Here is an 18,905-nt window from a genome sequence, read left to right as displayed (position 1 = left end):
GCAGCACAACTCTGAACTGTAACAGTCTGAAGTTTACTTGGTAAACTAAAGGAAATATTTACACATACTAGCAATATGCAGACAAACCCTGACATAATTTCCTGTCTGCCATATGTGTCTCTTTGTTTACCTGGGCGATGTCTATTGTCAGTTCCCCAGAGGGCAGAATGGTGTACTCTCCTGTGCTTTCACTGAGAGGAATACCATCCTTGTCCCAGGACAGGCTGGGCTGAGGGACTCCCTCTGCTACACACACCAGCTGGACCTGGCTGTTTTCCACCACTTCTACCTCCTGTTCTCCATCACGAATGGACGGAGGGACTGCAAATTTTTTTTTTTAAGTTATTTTTTGTTATCACATTTATTTTGGAAACATTAGCTTGACTGTGCTTTTATAAAATATACAATTCACAGAGGCTAATGGCAGCCCCTAATGCCCTTTGCTGTAAATGAAAAAAATTAAGTATTGTCCAGTTTTCCTGTATTCATTATCAATTGAAATGGCAAACAACTGCGCTCAAAGCAGAAGTATGTAGTTTCAAGAGATCTAAGGAAAACTTCTAATTTTTACTAATTTAACAATACTGTTACTGAAACTTACTCTGTACAGTAAGGCTCATCTCTAGGCTGACAGTTCCCGCTGCATTGGCAGCAATGCATGTGTATCGCCCGGTATCACTTGGCTGGATGAAGGCGATTTGCAGGGAGCCTGAGCTGAGCACTCGCTGGCGTACAGATTCACTCAGTGGCTGCCCGTCTTTATGCCATGTGACAGAAGGGGCAGGGGAGCCATCAGCTTGACACTGTAGTGTCACTGAGGAGTCCAGAGGCGCCAGGTACTTCTGAGTCTTTGAGTTGATCACAGGAGGGACTGCAGGGGACAGTGCAAACAGAAATACTAAGTGTGTAGCACCCACTAACAAAATCAACTCTGGGACCATATGGAAAGAAAAGTTTTTGTTTGTAAGAATGGCAACAACCTGAGAACGTATGTGTTGTACTGAGAGCCTGGACAATAAGTCTATGATCATAATGCAATTAACACACGCACACATATCGATTATGAATTGAAACAAAATGTATAAAAAAAATTACAAACTTTATTAACTCGATACATTTTGCATGACAGTTGTATTAGATTATATTAGATTTTAAGGTGTTCTTGTTATTTTGTCCAACTCCTGAAGACAACTACTGCGTACTAGATAATATTTTAATCTGATTAGCATCATTTGGTCTGTGACCTACCTTGTACTCTTAGTTTGGTCTTTCCCAGTGCAGTGCCAGCAGGGTTTTGGGCCACACATATGTATATCCCAGCATCTGGCACAGAGGCCCTGGAGATCTGCAAGCTTCCATTTGGCAACACTGTGAAACGACCACCTAACAAAAAGGAAAGTTCATGATGGCTGACAGTTTCTAGTGTAACCATTGACACAGACAGAGAAGTTGCATTACCTGCGGTAGGTATGTTGATGCCCTCTTTCTGCCAGGTGATGGTGGGCCTCGGTGAGCCTGTGGCCCTGCAGGGCAGAGTGATGGGATTATTGAGGATCACATCGAGGGTGGGTGGATGAGTCTGGATCAGAGGGAGCTCTGAGGAGAAATAAGACAAGAAAAACATGAAAAATGACCCTTAGATTCATTGAACAGTTATACCATAATGTCAAATTCATAATTTCTTTCACATTAAATATACAATATACAATTAATTTCAACAGATGCTGAAGAACATTTCAACATGTCTATATATACATACATATATATATTTATATATTACTGAGGTTCATATATTGTTTCTGAGATGTTCTCACCTTGAACTGTGAGCTGTACATGGCGTTGGGTGGAGCCTGCAGCGTTCTTGGCTGTACACGAGTAACGCCCAGCATGACTGAGCTCAGCTGAGGTGATCTCTATTGGACCTGTGCACGGATCAACATGGACCAAATCAACATAAATAATGATTTAGTAGAGTCCTAACTGACATGCTATCCATACGTTAAAGTAATTTCTTGGACGCTACTCTTCTGTGTGCTCAGTGTTTAAGTAATTCTTTATTACAACAGAATACAACAAGATTACAACAAAAAAAATGTCATTGCTTTCATAACATTTTAAATGCTTTACCATACTTTAAATGTGTTTTATCTATTTTGCCAGTATTTTGAGGTGGAAATATTCTGCTTAGTAAACCTTATTTATCTCCAGATATTAACTGCCTAATTATGACCTGTGGTCAGGATGTTGTATCCCTGCCCCTCTTTGGGGAGCTTCCTGCCGTCTTTGCTCCAATGGATTGTGGGCTCTGGAATGCCAGATGCAGTACAAGCAATGACCACTGGGGACAGTCTTGTTACAATGAGCTCTGTGGGTTCATCTGCTATAGATGGAGGAACTAGATGGACAGAACAAATGATACAAATATCATCTCTTGTCATTGATTAATGATCTTTCTAGAAATTAAATACTAGAATTGAAATTCAGTTAGGTCATGATGCAATACTGATACATATTAATAACAGCTGTTTTTCTTACCATGGACAGTGAGGTTAATGGATTTGGAGTCTTCCCCTGCCTCATTAGAGACCACACACTCATAAAGTGCTGTGTCCTCCACTGTGGGTGCTATAATCACCAGGGAGCCTGATGACAGTAATCTGGCAATGATGATAAGAGATGAATGTAGTACTTTTACAAGATATTCTACTACCTATAAACATGTGGAAAAAAAGTATTATAATACTAATACTAATATACTAGACAACAATAAGGAGCATAAAATATAAAATATATGTGATTTTGTATGAGTTTTTAAGCTCTTATATTAAGAAACAGGGAGAAAACCTGGATCAACCTGTACATATTCTGGTTCTGGTCAGTATTGATGGCTCGACCATTTTTCGTCCAGCTGACAGTGGGTTTGGGAATGCCGGAGGCCTCGCAAGACAGTGTGGTCTGAACATTGACTATAACCGTCACATTGGTGCGGCCATCAGCGATGGAAGGTGGGACTGAAAAATGAGAACCAGGGGTCATAAAGTAACTGTAGTCGTGTGTGACCTAAGAGAGATTGAAAGTATTTGTGTGTTTTGTATGCACATATTTACCGCGCACCATCTACTTGCAGATCCACTGTCTTGTATTGGGTCCCAGCTTCATTTGTTGCCATACACAGGTAGCGGCCTGTGTCAGTCACCTGGGCAGAGAGGATGTGTAATGATCCATCTTCTGCAAACGTGTACCTGCACACATGTTCATACAAAATGAGTGAGATGATAGTGACAAGGAAAAGCCCAAACCTGAGATGGGCTAAACTTTTAAAAGCACTTACACAACAGACATTTGATAAGAATCATTATTAGGTAACATTTCTAATTTTATATTCAACGTTTCTAACATAATGATAACAATGTTTTCAGATAGCCAGTGACAACAACATCAATACTGCAGCACATCTAGTGTTACCTGGGGTTGTTTCCTGCCAATACTGCACCTTGCTTCCTCCAGGTTACACGAGGTGGTGGCACTCCATTCGCAATACATTCTAGCACTGCTGGTTTGTTGATGTGTACTGACACTGTCTGTGAGCCATTCTTGATATTTGGAGCCACTGAGGGAACAAGCAACAGATTGACAGACAGTAATGTTATTTATCTGTAGCTGTGTGGTGAATTCCTGTGAATGACAGGAGGGCAAAGGAGGGAACTGCAAAAGCCAGTATATCTTCTTCAACATCATAAGAGAGGATAACTTTCTTCATGTACACCTGATGTAGATAAAACATATAACTGTACCATTGACAGCCAGGTTGAACTGTCGTGTGGTCTTGCCAGCGACGTTAACTGCCACACAGGTGTACTGAGCTCTGTCCTTAAGCTCAGCCTGGTTGATCTGTAGGTAGCGGCCACCGGACAGAACACGCACACGAGCAGAGGCCTATCCAAAGATAAAAAGTTATTTGAGACTAAACTCCAGGAGAGGTTAGGGATTTTATGGCTAGTTGTTTGTTTGATTTCTGACCTGCAGTGGTTGGCCGTCTTTGAGCCAGGTCAGAGTTGGAGGGGGAACAGCATCAGACTTGCACTCGAGAGTCACCTGTCTGTTGTGCAGCACTGACACATCCTGAGGTGTGCTCTCCCCAGCGATGTTAGGGGGAACTGTTACAGGAAACCCAAACTCAGAAAGGCACTAACATGGATTTTATATCCCAGTCTCATTTGTTTCCATTTTCAAATAAACATTTTGGTAAAAATTTGTAGCATGTGTCTCAATCTTCCTGTTATAATGTAATATGCATTATATAAGTAAATGATTATTATCTGCAAGTAATAAATTGTTTTCAGCATACTGTATACATATATAAATCAATGTTACCCACCATGCACTCGAACCAGGAACTGCTTGTCATCATCTCCTGCTGGACTGATGGCTAAGCAACTGTATCTGCCTGTGTCTTCTAACTGAGTACAGGTGTAAACAAATGTGTAAGAACAATGGAAAAAGAAACACAAATTGCTTGAGTTACCATGAAATACAATATAAGGTCTGCGCTAAACAGAAACATGATTAAATGAAAGTTTGAGAAACAGGATTTCACAGTAACAGTCCCTGACTACTGACCTGTGCTGAGACCACATGGAGCACTTCTCCTTCCCGGAGAAGCCGCACACGTTCTGTCTGTGGGAGTGGGCGTCCATCTTTCAGCCAGGTCAGGGAGGGTGTGGGGATACCTGAGGCCTCACACTGAAGCTCCAGCACTTTATTGACCACTACAGATACTTCTGCTGGCACACCTGATCCCTTGATGCGTGGAGGATCTGAAAATAAAATGTAATAACGTAAAACCTAATCATAAATATTTATTTTCTCATCCATGAATAAGGTAAGAAACTGTAATTTACTTTTTCACTCACCCAACACCTTCAGGTTGAAGTGGCGACTTGCTTGACCAGCAGTGTTTTTAGCGACACAGCTGTAGCGTCCTGTATCATTGACCTGGGCCTCTGTGATCTGCACAGTGGTATTCTGCGCGAGGATTCTGAGGTGGTGGTTGGGAATGACAGTCACTCCTTGTCTGAGCCAGGATAGAGTCGGTGTCGGGGTCCCGTCGGCGACACACAGAAGAGAAGCAAAATTTCCTCTGACTACAGTCACATCTTCTGAGCTTCCTGCTCCATCCAGAACAGGTGGAACTGAGCGGAGTAATAAGAGATACAGTTGATAATCATTAAACCTCAAACACCACCATAAAAATGGTGTTCTGTGATTTATTCCTCAGATTTTACAAGCATGTAATGTTTCCATACTCACCATGCACCTGTAGGTTATAATGTCTGTTGTCCACTCCAGCCCTGTTCGATGCAACGCAGGTATAGGTGCCCCCATCAGACACCTGGGCTCGCATAATTCTGACACATACGAAACAGGACGATACATAAGAAACGTGATAACTTTCACCCTCACTAAAGTTGTAACATAACCAATCAACTAGTTTGGTTTTCCAAACACCATCTAGATACAGTTTACTAGACATTTTTGCCATAAACCTGAGATGTGTTTTGTGTTGGAAATGTCCCAAACCTGCCAATTTTAGTGACTGTGTTGTTAAGGAAGGAAATCGGTCCACACAACAATAAGGCAACTCACACTGATACAAAACTAACAAAAACGTCAGCCCTTTTTATAGAATTGATTTATAAAACCACACTCAGATCTTCTTCCAGGTTTTACAGCCAAAGAGGGACTAATGTTCACTCTACCATAAAGAGTACTTTGCAGTCTTTTTAATAAAACTCCCTGACCACCAATCCCCATAAATAAGGCGTTGCCTCTTCTTGAACCCTGTCCACTGACCTACCGAAACACCTGTCCAGCAGAGAGGAGACGTATGTGGGAGGAAACTGGCAGGGGGAGGCCATTTCTTAGCCAGCTGAGCCGTGGAGGAGGAGACCCTGTAGCAACACACTCAATGCTGATGGAGCTGTCCAGAATTGTGGTTAACTCCTCAGTGGTCTCACTGCTGCCATCTATCACAGGAGGTACTAAAAGAGCAAATGGATAAGGGAGTGTGTTTGTACTGTGCATAACATGTAGTGTGTGTTTGAAAAAAAATTTGAATTTGAATGAAATATTTGAATTAACCCACCATACACATTTAGATTGTATATCCTGTCCTCCTCTCCTGCAGTGTTGGTGGCCACACAGGTGTACTTGCCACTATCACTTGTTTGAGCCCCAATCAAAGTGAGTGTGCTGCCATCTGGACTGATCCTGAACACAAAGGCAGCATTTTATTCTATTATCGTGATAAAGTCCATAACTTTCTTCTGTTCAGATCTTTTTGTGATGACAGGCATTACTCTACCTGAGCCCCCGGTTCATCGTATTATTAATCATTTCCCCATCCTTCAGCCACCGGATGGTTGGTGTGGGGCTTCCCTGGGCTCGGCAGACCAGCTGGATGCTTTCATTTAGCAGGACTCCCATCTCACTGGGCACCTCTGACCCTGAGATACTGGGAGGGACTATGAGAGAATTACTGCTGTTAGCTGCAATCCAGTTGAGGAACGCTTTTGTTAAGATTAGAGAATTGATCACCCAATAAATAAAAAATAGAAGTATGTGTATAATAACAAGGATGTAACTTCACAACCTTGACCACACATTCCTGTTAAGATAAGCCTGACAACAATATGTTGTGACATATGACATATGTTGCTTTGCGAGAGTAAAAATCATTTTTTTATAATGGATTAAGATTCAAAGATGCATGTACCTTGTATGGTGAGATAGTAACTCTTTTGTGCTTTGCCCTCTATGTTAGAGGCCACACATGTGTAAGTTCCACTGTCAGAAAGCTGAGAACGTGCAATTTGAAGCTTGCTGCCCCCTGAAAAGATGTGCATCTCCAAAGACTCTAAATTCTCTAAAGAAACAGAAGTTGATATGTCAGAATCCCAAAATATGTCCAATAACCTCCTCCACTCTCGATTCTAACCCGAAAAACAATCAGCCAACCCAAGAAGATCGGTGTAAGATGTATATGTACCTATTGGTCGCCCATCCTTTAACCAAGTGAGAGTGGGAGGAGGGATACCGACGGCATCACAGGCAAAGGTGACTGGGTTGCTAATGGTTTCCACCACTCTCTCCTCTGCTGGGCCATCAAAACTAGGAGGTACTGAAGACAGGGGGATGCAGAGAATTTTATTCAATGCTGTAATTTGTTTTACATACGCTGTGTTCTATGAATTTTCAGATTTTCAATTTAATATCTAGTGTCTCTGCACTACCATAAACATTCAAGTGGAAGTTCTTGTCCACCTGACCAGCAACATTGGTGGCCTTGCAAACATATTGTCCTGTATCAGACACCTGAAGAACAGACAAGACAAAAAAAAAAAAGAGATGAGCTTCATTCGCTTAAGAAACAGCAGCTGCTATGACAAGGTGACAGAGATCAGGCTGGCTCATACAAACGGTTCATAAAAAAGCAACGGAGACACTGTTTGACCAGATTTGATTGCTGAAAAATTAAAATGATAGAAACCAAGAAACACACACCTCTGACCCTTTGATCTGGAGCATCTGCCCCTCTGCCAGGATGCGCACGTTGGCTGATTGTGTCACCACCCTGCCGTTCTTGTACCAAGTTATGGTGGGAGGAGGTACAGCATTGGACTCGCACTCCAGTGTTACTGAATTACCTACCAGCACATTCACCACCACAGGAGAGTCCCTGCTGCTGTCCCTGATACTAGGAGGAACTGGAAGGCCGAGGAAAGAACAACCTTTATTGTCAGGTTCTAAAAACCAAAGGCCAATGCTAGGCGCTCAGTGTACAATATAAAGAGTGTGGATATGGACTAACCAAAAACAGAGAGATAAATGTGTTTGTAAGCCTCTCCTGCAGCGTTCACTGCCACACATGTGTACTTTCCTCCATCAGATACTTTAGATTTCAGAATCTGTAATGTACGACCACCTGAAGACACAAATCAACACACAGACACATTCAGAATCTACTGCAATTATTAGCTTGCACTGGATATCCTGTTGCGTCTTTTAAATATGACTCTTGAGATGGTGTTTTCTGTGTTGGTTTTATAATCATTGGTACCTGGCATGATGAGTGCATTGGGATTGCCCTGGATGGGACCCCTGTCATTTAGCCAACTCAAAGTGGGAGGAGGGAAGCCAGTGGCTTCACAGGAGACTGACACAAAGTTGTTCACCACCACTGTCACATTCTCAGGATTTGGGCCAATAATGGTGGGAGGTACTAAAACAAACAAACAAACAAACAAAAGTATATCACTCATTTTAGAAATCAGAAAAAGACTTCAATAACTTGTCAGAAAATCAATATGACAGATAGATATAGATATCATTTATTTTTCACAAAATGACCAACATGAGACAATTCAGAATGTCTATGTTTAACTCACCATGAACATTGAGATTAAAGGATTTTTCTGCACTTCCAGCCACATTATCAGCCACACACACATAGCGCCCTGTGTCTGAAACCTGAGCAGTCATCACCTAAGAGATAGACAAATATATACTCAGTAAGAATACTCTACCAACATGCATGCGGGAGCTTAAGCAACCTTATGCACCCTGGCAGTTACATGTTCATAGTTACAACAGAATGGCACAGTATACTGTACTTAAAACAGAATACTAAGATTAGGCAATATTGTATTTATACTCTTTGTATCACCCATCCATTTTATCTCACCTTAGAAATTGATGAATTATAGTAAATGTAACCTGAAATTTAAATTGGAAACCAGAGATAGGTTATTGTCTGTCCTTCCTGTTTGTTACCTGCAGCGTTCTCCCATTGGACAGGACTCTATGTGGAGTATCAGAGCTGATTTGCTGGCTGTCCTTAAACCAAGTGATCTTGGGGACTGGGTTTCCATCCACATGACAATCCAGTTGGGTAGTTTTGTTGACCAAGACTGTGACCTCATGAGGCAAGTCGCTATCTGTTCCCCGTATGGTTGGAGGCACTGGTGCATGGAAGAAATACACAGCAAGAAATGATTTGAAGACATTTTTAGACTCTGCTAAACAAACTGATTCTTGTACCACAAAGAAACTGTTTACTCACACAACACTCTAACATCATACTGAATGGAGTCTTCTCCTGCTTCATTGACAGCCACACATGTGTATCTGCCTGTGTCTTCAGCCTGAGCCCTGGGAATCTGTAACATACGCCCACCTGAAGAAAAAAAACCTGTAGAGTTTATAAAAACATATTCTCTGAGTCTCATTATTGCCTTTAAGCTCCATTTCCCACCTGGCATAATCAAGACTTTGTCAGTGGAGGTCAGCAGTTGTCCATCTTTGTACCAGGTGAGTGTTGGAGGGGGGACAGCATTGGTCTCACAGTACAGAGAGATGGGATTGTTGAGTATCACATCTCGAACATCCCCTCCAAAGCCTGGGGGAGACACTGCATCTCCACCTCCACCAGGCCTTTTGAAATTAGGTGGCACTAAAATCGAAGAAAAGAAATAAGATAAAATATTTAAGCTCTTCTTGGATCATTTTTGAGAAAGCACACAGTTCTGCATTTATCACAAAGCATGTTGGTTTAAAAAAAAACTTTAACATCAGTGAAATTCTGTTAAAGCACAAGTAGTTTTTTTGCAGGTTTTAACAATAGCCTCATCAGTTCACCCAGTTCACCTTGTATATTTACATCAAAGTCCTTCTCATCCTCTCCAGCTATATTTGTTGCTATGCAGGTGTAGCGGCCTGTGTCCGACACCTGAGCACGCTTGATCTGAACAATACGACCATTAGCAGTTATGGACACATGACCGTCAGCCTGCAAGATCTGTGGAGAGAAAAAAAAAAAAAGAGGCGCAGGAGCCAATGAGAAGAAACAGCTTTACTCCCCTAAAGACACTCTCTGATGACAGAGAAGCCCAAACAGAGATCAGGCAGTTTGGGTTGTATGGAATCAGGCTTCAGCAGTACATATGTGCCGCTCACTTCTCAATGTCAGCGTAAATTCCCAGCAAGAAGTAAGAGACATGTTTACCTGTCCATCCTTATACCACTGCAATGCTGGAGTGGGAAAGGCCTCTGCTTCACATTCCAGGGTCAATGTGCTGTTGACCTTAATCTTTACCTCTTTGGGGACCAGTCCTTCCCCTGGAATATCATTCTTATTGATCTGTGGGGGAACTGACATAAAAATAATAATTAAGTAAAGAGTATGTTATATGTGTGTGTATTTATTTCCCAATATTTACAGTAGGGCTGCAACTAACGACTATTTTTTATAGTCGATTAATCTATTACAATTGATTCACAATAACAGAACGGCTTTTACCTGGCTATCATGTTTTAAAATGAACTTAAGGTTGTTTAAAGCATGTGCTAACTAACAGGAAAAACATTAAAATGATTACTTCAATCAAAAATATGTTATTTGTTCTACTTGTACAAACTGATCAAACTTAACATTAACAAAACATTTAGATTATAACAAAACTTAAATTAAGATACGCTGTTTTTTGGCAAAGGACAGGCAAAATGCTTATATATATATAAAAAAATAATTTTTTCACTGAACCAAGGACAAGTAGCAGCAGTAAGAAACTACAGCAAGACAAAGAACACTACACAGTACTCTTAATAAAAACACAAGGGAACTTTGTGCATGACATTTGTCCACAGTATCTTTTGCACCATGCAACAACATGAAGTATATTACAGTTTATTTAAACTTAAGAAACTCAGCATCTCCACATGGTCTCCTGTGAGGCTTGCTCTCTTCTGTATGGGAGCTCGTTTCTGACACTGGGATGAAAAATAAAACGATCCCCTAAATCAAAATAACGAGATACTTTCTCAATACTCTGACTTTATGCTGGGGAGATACATTTAAAGTCCGATTTCATGCCAGATTCCCCCCTGAAACAATCGCCAAGTGTGTGGTGTCAACAGTATTTTACTGCCCCTGATCTGATCGGAGCCTGGATCATAAATCTCAAACAGGTTTGATATGACAAGCTTCTGGGGAAGCTCCAACAGGAATGCCCTCAATAGCCAATGAGAGCGAGCATCCCGGAAAACGTCACCAACCGGATGTCGTGTAACTTTACGCCTCACAAACATGGTAGCAAAACCAAAAAAACAGCGCCAAAAGGTGCATTGCAGACAAGCTTGTTAAATTATGTCAACAACACGAGTGTTTTTTTAAGGTATTGTGCAAAACAACGTTAGTATAACAGGGCCAACAATGAAAAGGCGTGTGTGACGAAGTCACGTTTTATCCCGCGACTTCTCGTTATTTTGAATAGTAAAGTCAGAATATTAAGAAAGTATCTCGTTATTTTGACTTAGGGGGTCGTTTTATTTTCCATCCCAGTGGCGGAAACGGGCTTCGATACTTCTGAGAGCAGATTTTTCCTGCTGCAGAAAAGATTCGCTCTGACTGGGTGGATGTAGCAGGAATCTTCGGACGTAAACGTGTCGTATCGGCCGCCCTCATTTTTGTTGTCAATCAGTAGCTTAGCTCATGTTGCATTTAATTGCTCTCCAAAAACCGGTAAATCTGAATGAAAAATTTAATGAACAGCCGTCGACCTCGGCGATCCGAGTGCATTTGAATGCAGCATCAGATCCAGAGCATGAAAAATAAGTGCATGAGGTAACCAACTAATAATCGATGTAACTAATGTCATCGATTTTTGTTGATTCCATCGATGCGCTGCAGCCCTAATTTACAATATATTTATCATCAGGAAAAGTGATATCAGTTATCAACAATAGGTCGTGTAGCCTATACAGTTCTATATATAGTTGACTGGTAGTGTAAATATACATACTTCTGATTTGCCAGATTAAAAGCACAGTTACAATAACAGACACATACAGGAAACAATCCAATCATCTCACCATAAACTTTGACCTCATAGTGCTTCAGTGTCTCTCCAGCCTCATTAGTAGCCACACATGTATATCGCCCAGCATCCTCTTCCTTAGCATTGAGAATCTGCAGGGTTCGCCCACCTGTGAAGTCATGGGTGGTTAATAACAAGATGTCTGCCATACTACTGTTTTCTATTGAATTCACGTCTGCTCTGTTGTTATGTGTTTGTGATTTCAAACCTGGGAGCACCCGGATGTTGCGGCTGGACTCAAACGGAGTGCCGTCTTTGAGCCAGGCAATGAGAGCGGGAGGGTAGGACTGGACTTCACACACCAGTGAGGTGGGGTTGCTCAGAGTTACTGTCACCTCCTCTGCTGAACTATCAGGACTCAACCCAGCTATAGTGGGAGAAACTGGCAAGAAAAGGACAGGAACGCAAATGTAAAGTCAAATGAATTATCCAACTGAAAACAGATATCCATTCCTAAACTGATTAAAAAAGAGTTGACTTTGTACCCAGGACATTCAGGTTGAAATGTCGACTGCGCTCCCCTGCACTGTTAGATGCCAGGCAGCTGTACCTGCCAGTGTCGGACACTTGGGCACCAGAGATTTGGAGGAAACGGCCATGAGACAAAACTTGGTGACGTCTGTCAGGCACCAGTAGATCTCCGTCCTTTAACCATTTAATCTCAGGTACAGGGTTACCTGGGAAATCATTAAGGGAGGTTAACAGAGTGTCAATATAGAGAGATTATATTTACTAAATTACATCACTTACCTGAAGCCTCACAGGTGAGAGTAATGTTGTGTTTCTCCTTGACTTTAGTGTCCAACACAGTGCCCTCATCCACAATGCTTGGTGGAACTGTCGAGTTAGACTAAAAATTAATTTAAAGGTTCTCATACTGTCTCTTCACTGTTCATCATAAAATCGAAGGGAAAAAAAACCACAATGACACCAAGGTTTTTATCTGTAGACAAGGGCTTTGAACTGAGCACAGTATTGGGCCATATAACTAAAAACCATGATACCAGATGTTGACTATCTCTTTACCAAGGATGTCAAGGTCAAAGTTCTTCCTCTCCTCTCCCACACTGTTAGACACAATACAGGTGTACCTCCCAGCATCCTCTGCTGCAGCATGGATAAGACGGAGGCTTCGTCCTCCTGGGGATTAAACAGGCCAGTTATCACTTATATATTGTCATCATGGAATTGACTGAAGTGCTATGCCACCAAAAAAAAAGCACTTTTTCCACAAAAGGTAAAACCTCCCATGGACATGTAAACAACATTTTAAACGCTCTCTCAGGCTCACAGCTGTTAAAACAATTAAAAACAATTAAATGAGATTCAAGACTAATTACATTATCAGAAACTGCTCTCATTTAAAACAAAAAACAAAACTCAAAACAAGACTCTAATAAGCAGACAGTGACACACAGTGACACTGTGAATTCTGAAATACAATTAATTAACCTTCTGTACCACATCTTCCTCATAACCAACACAGCTCAACACAAAGCTTCCCGTGTACTTGCACCTCAATCCCAATACGTGCTGTACCTTATCATCACTGCTTGTTACAATCAGACTTATGCTGTCAGCCCTTCCTGAAGAATGGAATTTATTTGCTTTGCAAATAAGTCCCATGATCATAAGCTCACATCCAAAATGTAGATAAGTCAAAAAACAAATGTAACAAATTGGCAGAGCAACTTAGGTGGTATGTCATAGGTCAGGGGCCGTGGTTTAATTTGGAAGTACTGAATATGTCTTTAAATGCTTAAAAACTCAATCCAAAGCAATTGCTCCTGTTTATCTTCTTTCACAGATATCTGTATGTTGAGTTTGGCTGCATTTGCTGTGATCCCATTACATGTTATTACTCATGATATATTGCAACTGCTCGACCTTTAAAACATAGCTGACGAGCCAAATAGCTCAAGTTACTCCTTAGAAAAATCTGATACTGGCAGCATGTTTTATTTGAACCTGTTCCATCATGAAATGGACAATACATTAAAAGAGAACTTTATAGAATTTTGATATCTGACATGAAATACAAAGTGGTCAGGAAAACAAATTTTAAAGCCAATTTTTTTTCCCGTCTTTAAAGAACAACAGAAACTCACCTGAGAGAACACGCACTGAGTTGGTGGCTTTGATTGGTTGACCATCCTTCAGCCAGGTGATGGCAGGGAGAGGAATACCAGAGGCCTCACAGCTCAGAGCAACTGGGTTCTTCACTACAACGCTCACATTTTCTGGTAAGTGTACCTGACCAATTATACTCGGTGGGACTAAAATAGAGGAGAGGAAATAATACAATGTGACAAAAAGAAATGAAAAAACCTTCACAGGGACTCTAAATCTCAAAGTTAAAGACAGATGGTAACAAAAAAATAAGCAAAATATAACTTTAAAAAACAAAAACTTGATGATCCATACCATGCACAGTGATGTCATACTTGCTGTCAGCCTGCCCGGCCACATTAACAGCGATGCAGGTGTAGCGTCCTGTGTCTGACACCTTAGCATCCTTAATCTGTAACAACCTCCCCTCATTCAGGACCTTGGCACCATGCTGACCAGTAATAGGCCGCCCATCTTTCAGCCATGTAACTGCAGGTCGCGGCACACCCTCTGCAGCGCACTGTAGGGTCACATCCCCTCCTTTTATCACATAGACATCATTGTCGCCCTCACTCTGCTTGATGGAAGGACGGACTGAAGTGAGAAAAGCAGGTGAGTTGGTACACATGTTCCATCAGCAGATGATAAGCACTCGTATAGCCGCCAATGTTAACTGTATATTAACAATAACCCTACATAATGTCATCCCATTGGGCTATTAAGTATTAAGATTTGCAGATTTCCCTGCTGCCAAACTCTGTAATAATTTAAGTGCATCCAGTTATCTGGATAATGTCAATTGATAATACCAAATTTAGAGGTTTCTCTTTATTTTTTTATTGTTCTGGTTAAAGAAGGCCTTTCTCATCTTACAGAACGCACTGGACATAGAGCCTGCCAAATCTGATCTCTCCAAAAGGTGTGTGTGTGAGGGGTTTTGGTTATTTTACCAAAATATGGCATTACAAGGACACTTTTGTGGTCTGAGGCCTCTTTTTCTAAAACTACAATGACTTTCTTGCATGTTCCTATGCGGTAATAAAAGGCAAAATATCAACTGAAATGATTTGTAATGCAAGAATACAGTAGAAGTGCCATATCTGGTGGTGCATATGTACCATAAACCTGTAAGCTGTACACTTTGGAAGTGGTTCCCGCTGGGCTGGAGGCTGTACAGGTGTAGGAGGCTGTATCCATCCTCTCAGCACTGGAGATCTGCAGCTGGCGACCCCCTGACAAAATCCTGAGCCGCTGGTCTGACTTGAGCTCAGAACCTGGGACAAAGACACATATGAAACACAGTTAGTGTTCAGACCTGTCACCCACACAGTGATAAGTGCATCAAACACTGTGCACATAGCACATTCCTTTTGCTCTTATCTTTTTGTGCGTCATACACACTCACCATCCTTTCTCCAGGTAAGGCTGGGAGGTGGTATGCCACTGGACTCACACACAAACGTGATGAGACTTCCTTCAATCACTGTCAGAGGAGAAACCTCTTCCGAGCCGCGGATACTGGGAGAAACTGCAATAATGCAATGACACCAAAAGGAGGCACTCACATCTCAGTCAACCACAGTGTTAATAAAATAAGGCATAAAATAAGTCCAGCAAGAGCAAATCACTGACTTGACATCACTGATTTCATCTTTGTCAGTGGTCAGCATACAAATGACCAATGTTTTATGTCTTTCTCAAAATCAACTTTCACATCACCTTCTTAGCAAACAGTTTTCTTCTCATTACGAGCATAGCACACAGAAAAAAAAAAGAAAACTCACGCCAAACGTTGAGGTTATAGTTCTTCTCTGTTTTGCCAGCGACATTGGTGGCTTCACAGGTATACCTGCCCGAATCCTGCAATTGGGCGCTCTCGACCTAAAAATCAAATTCATAGACTTATATTTGTAGAAAACACACTGTCACGTAAGTCCAAAGACAATAGACAGGACATTTATTTAATAAAAAGAGGTGATAGTAAAAACCAGAGGTCTGATTAAGAGCAACCAAATAAACTCTCAATTTAAATATTTAGTAAACTGTTTTATAATCTCCAACTTTCTCGTTATACCTTGAGCAAACTCCCATCCACTGCAACAGTCAGACCAGGCTTCCTGAAGAGCGGGCGGCCATCTTTGCGCCAGGAAAGAGTGGGTGGAGGTATCGCATCACTCTGGCAGTGCAGCTCCACCGGATGACCAAACATCACTGTGGCGTTCACCTCTTCACCCTTGATGTTCGGTGGCACTGTGGCAGACATGAAGATGAGCTACTGGCTGTGTTCTTCTGACAGATTATATCATCAAACATCTTTTGATGTCCCCATTTGTGCTCTATTTGGGTGCTCCTTTACATAAAATGACAGTAAGCCCATTAAGCCACTCTAAATTCTCCAAACTCTTCATAGTGCCTCTTAAGTGTGCAGAACAATCGCTTCCTGTCAGGGCATCTGGTGCACTTTAGGTACTAAATCTATTTTGGGCTATGACAGCATCAATGAACCAATTCAACATTTGTTTTTGGTATTAACAATCAGAGTAGCTTCATTTCCAAGAAGTTCATGAAACTTAATCTCCATGGAAATTGCTAACATGCACTCAGATGCATAATGACTCAGGAGCAAAGAAATTCTCACAAGAATGTATTTGTTCTCCTCTAAGTATCGTCACAATCAAAGAATGGTGCTGTTGAAAGTGGTTAACTAAAATTCCCCCAGTCCAGATGAGTCCTGGACATGTTTTGTGTTTCTGGGACCAAAACAAACCTCTGAGCCACAGAGATGCAAACAGTAGGAAAAAGTTAATTGACAACTTTTGTGGAACAGTTCAGAAAATGTTTATCTCTAACAGTGTCTCTATTCTAACAGAAAACTCAACTCCTTAAATTTAACATCAGCTTCAAAGCAGCAATTTTCTTGATCTAAGGTCAGAGAGATCATGATTCCTTCTTTTTTGGTGAATGTGGACCGGTCTAGAAAATGACTGCAGGCATTACGGTTATTGGACAGACAGAGCTCCAGCCATCGGGGAAGGACAGAAGCAGGCCCTCAGTGTTTGGCCAGACACAGGAAGCGGCTGAAGAATGGTAGCAATTACCACAACAAATCTGCCTTTATTTCCCTGGACAAGTTCTTTTTGATCTTTCTGAGGAAATGCATGTCATGTAGATGTTTGTATCATGCATACATTTGCTCAAACTGACATAGACGGACAGACACAAACAGAAGTACAGACCTTTCACTTTATAGGGAAATGCTTGTCTCCTTTTACCTCAGTGACATTACATTTGATTAGATCTGAAAAACAGATTGATTCAGATTCTTGTCAAGCTCAGGTCCGTGTAGAAAACTGACAAGGTTTATTGAAATGCTAAACTAAGTAAAGCTGTACTTCCTCTACATGCACATGTTTTGCTTACGACCTGTTTCAAACATTTTTTTCAGTATTTTACTGTTTCGTACTAGATTTGGTGCTCTGTTGAAAGACATGCTACAGTTGACAACAACCAGTAGTTAGTGAAACAAAAAGGGGAACAAGGAAAATACATTAAAGGCACAAATGGGAATATTTTGTCCTAAGGAGAGGCCAAGAGCTGCCAAGAACATGGAAATTGAGACATTTTACTATTTTAATACTAAAATTATAGCTCATATCAAACTTTTCAAAAGTTAGAAAAACACTTTTATCTAATGCATTACATTATCATAACATAGTGTATCAAGTTTTAAAGTGTGGGTCATAATGCTGATAAATGTTAGGTCACTGTTGGCTTATAAAAGGCAGCATCTGTTATCCAAAAGTAAACAAAAGGAAAACCAACCTCCAGCAGTCAAAACACTGGATTGAAACCTTCTGTTACACATCTTTTAATACTTAGCATAATGCTGACAAAAACTATATTTAATTTAGTATTGTTTTCCAATGATACTTAATGTTTACTTACATGAAGATTGCTTCTTAAACAATACAGTGAGTTTCCACTTACAATTCTGTTTTTAGACATTTGTATTGTGCTGAGGTGGATGGTCCTGTGACACAGCGCAGAACAAAAACGCATCTGTGTATAATGCATTGCATGTCAGCAGCAGCACAAACTACAGCCCCCAAAATGATCACACAGTTGAACACCTCTCTGTCCCCTCAGTGAGGGGATGCACTGCAGGACTGTTGGATTAGACTGCTTCAGGTATAGATAGGTGTACTGTGCATAAAGTACATATACATACTGATAACTGATAAATACTCACCATAAACCCTCAGGTCATACTCTCTGTGTTGTTCCCCTCCGGCATTGACAGCCACACAGGTGTACCTGCCTGTGTCAGTCACTTGTGCACTTCTCAGAGACAGCACTCTGCCATCAGACAACACCTGAGAGGGAAGGTGGAGAGCGAAATCAGTTGGACACCAGAGCTCCACACACAGGAAATAATACACTCGGACACAAGTCCCATACAAATGTAGCTATACTGTATATGTATAATTAGATTTTTTAAAATATCCTTATATGAAGACAGATTTTTTCACATTGCGTAATAATTACAAACATATATAATAGTGACGGACATACGGGGTGTACATTCACAATGAATGTTGCATGGCGCAAACATTTCTCAGTACTTAATTCAAACATGAACCGATACATTCATTTTGCTGATTTATGGGCACCTGTATGCCATGTGAAACACTTGTCACTGGGCTGCCATCTTTAAGCCACGTGAGGCTGGGCAGAGGAACACCGGTGGCTTCACACTCCAGCCTGGCAGCCTCATTCACTACCACTGTTACTGTACCACCTCGGCTGGAGATGACAGGAGGTACTGAAAGACAAAAAAAAAAAAGAAGGAAATAGTCAAAAATA

The 18,905-nt window shown here is 41.2% G+C and overlaps 1 protein-coding gene across 1 annotated transcript in view; it reads right to left on the bottom strand.

Moving 5' to 3' along the window:
• hmcn1 (hemicentin 1) overlaps positions 1 to 18,905 on the bottom strand; it is a 69,231-nt gene that overhangs the window by 10,160 nt on the left and 40,166 nt on the right. Inside the window, exons 39-82 of the mRNA XM_026323130.2 lie at positions 18,713 to 18,864; positions 18,292 to 18,415; positions 16,117 to 16,292; positions 15,827 to 15,923; positions 15,448 to 15,570; positions 15,161 to 15,316; positions 14,358 to 14,636; positions 14,042 to 14,209; positions 12,960 to 13,073; positions 12,684 to 12,770; positions 12,419 to 12,610; positions 12,142 to 12,315; positions 11,929 to 12,042; positions 10,064 to 10,209; positions 9,706 to 9,856; positions 9,314 to 9,511; positions 9,122 to 9,235; positions 8,833 to 9,020; positions 8,448 to 8,544; positions 8,120 to 8,281; positions 7,871 to 7,984; positions 7,564 to 7,766; positions 7,293 to 7,374; positions 7,049 to 7,180; positions 6,776 to 6,925; positions 6,365 to 6,524; positions 6,146 to 6,270; positions 5,858 to 6,041; positions 5,311 to 5,408; positions 4,914 to 5,192; positions 4,621 to 4,817; positions 4,379 to 4,460; positions 4,021 to 4,157; positions 3,795 to 3,936; positions 3,466 to 3,610; positions 3,115 to 3,242; positions 2,855 to 3,011; positions 2,536 to 2,657; positions 2,231 to 2,395; positions 1,815 to 1,922; positions 1,459 to 1,596; positions 1,249 to 1,383; positions 602 to 871; positions 131 to 321 (exon numbers count right to left, since the gene is read on the bottom strand). Of these exons, the coding sequence (XP_026178915.1) occupies positions 131 to 321; positions 602 to 871; positions 1,249 to 1,383; positions 1,459 to 1,596; positions 1,815 to 1,922; positions 2,231 to 2,395; positions 2,536 to 2,657; positions 2,855 to 3,011; positions 3,115 to 3,242; positions 3,466 to 3,610; positions 3,795 to 3,936; positions 4,021 to 4,157; positions 4,379 to 4,460; positions 4,621 to 4,817; positions 4,914 to 5,192; positions 5,311 to 5,408; positions 5,858 to 6,041; positions 6,146 to 6,270; positions 6,365 to 6,524; positions 6,776 to 6,925; positions 7,049 to 7,180; positions 7,293 to 7,374; positions 7,564 to 7,766; positions 7,871 to 7,984; positions 8,120 to 8,281; positions 8,448 to 8,544; positions 8,833 to 9,020; positions 9,122 to 9,235; positions 9,314 to 9,511; positions 9,706 to 9,856; positions 10,064 to 10,209; positions 11,929 to 12,042; positions 12,142 to 12,315; positions 12,419 to 12,610; positions 12,684 to 12,770; positions 12,960 to 13,073; positions 14,042 to 14,209; positions 14,358 to 14,636; positions 15,161 to 15,316; positions 15,448 to 15,570; positions 15,827 to 15,923; positions 16,117 to 16,292; positions 18,292 to 18,415; positions 18,713 to 18,864 (6,656 nt within the window). The remainder of the gene's footprint in view (positions 1 to 130; positions 322 to 601; positions 872 to 1,248; positions 1,384 to 1,458; positions 1,597 to 1,814; positions 1,923 to 2,230; positions 2,396 to 2,535; positions 2,658 to 2,854; positions 3,012 to 3,114; positions 3,243 to 3,465; positions 3,611 to 3,794; positions 3,937 to 4,020; positions 4,158 to 4,378; positions 4,461 to 4,620; positions 4,818 to 4,913; positions 5,193 to 5,310; positions 5,409 to 5,857; positions 6,042 to 6,145; positions 6,271 to 6,364; positions 6,525 to 6,775; positions 6,926 to 7,048; positions 7,181 to 7,292; positions 7,375 to 7,563; positions 7,767 to 7,870; positions 7,985 to 8,119; positions 8,282 to 8,447; positions 8,545 to 8,832; positions 9,021 to 9,121; positions 9,236 to 9,313; positions 9,512 to 9,705; positions 9,857 to 10,063; positions 10,210 to 11,928; positions 12,043 to 12,141; positions 12,316 to 12,418; positions 12,611 to 12,683; positions 12,771 to 12,959; positions 13,074 to 14,041; positions 14,210 to 14,357; positions 14,637 to 15,160; positions 15,317 to 15,447; positions 15,571 to 15,826; positions 15,924 to 16,116; positions 16,293 to 18,291; positions 18,416 to 18,712; positions 18,865 to 18,905) is intronic.

Source organism: Mastacembelus armatus, chromosome 4 (assembly GCF_900324485.2).
Source record: "Mastacembelus armatus chromosome 4, fMasArm1.2, whole genome shotgun sequence".
NCBI classification, from domain to species: domain Eukaryota; kingdom Metazoa; phylum Chordata; class Actinopteri; order Synbranchiformes; family Mastacembelidae; genus Mastacembelus; species Mastacembelus armatus.
The sequence above is the reverse complement of the archived record's forward strand: the minus strand, read 5'-3'. Positions and strand labels throughout refer to the sequence as shown.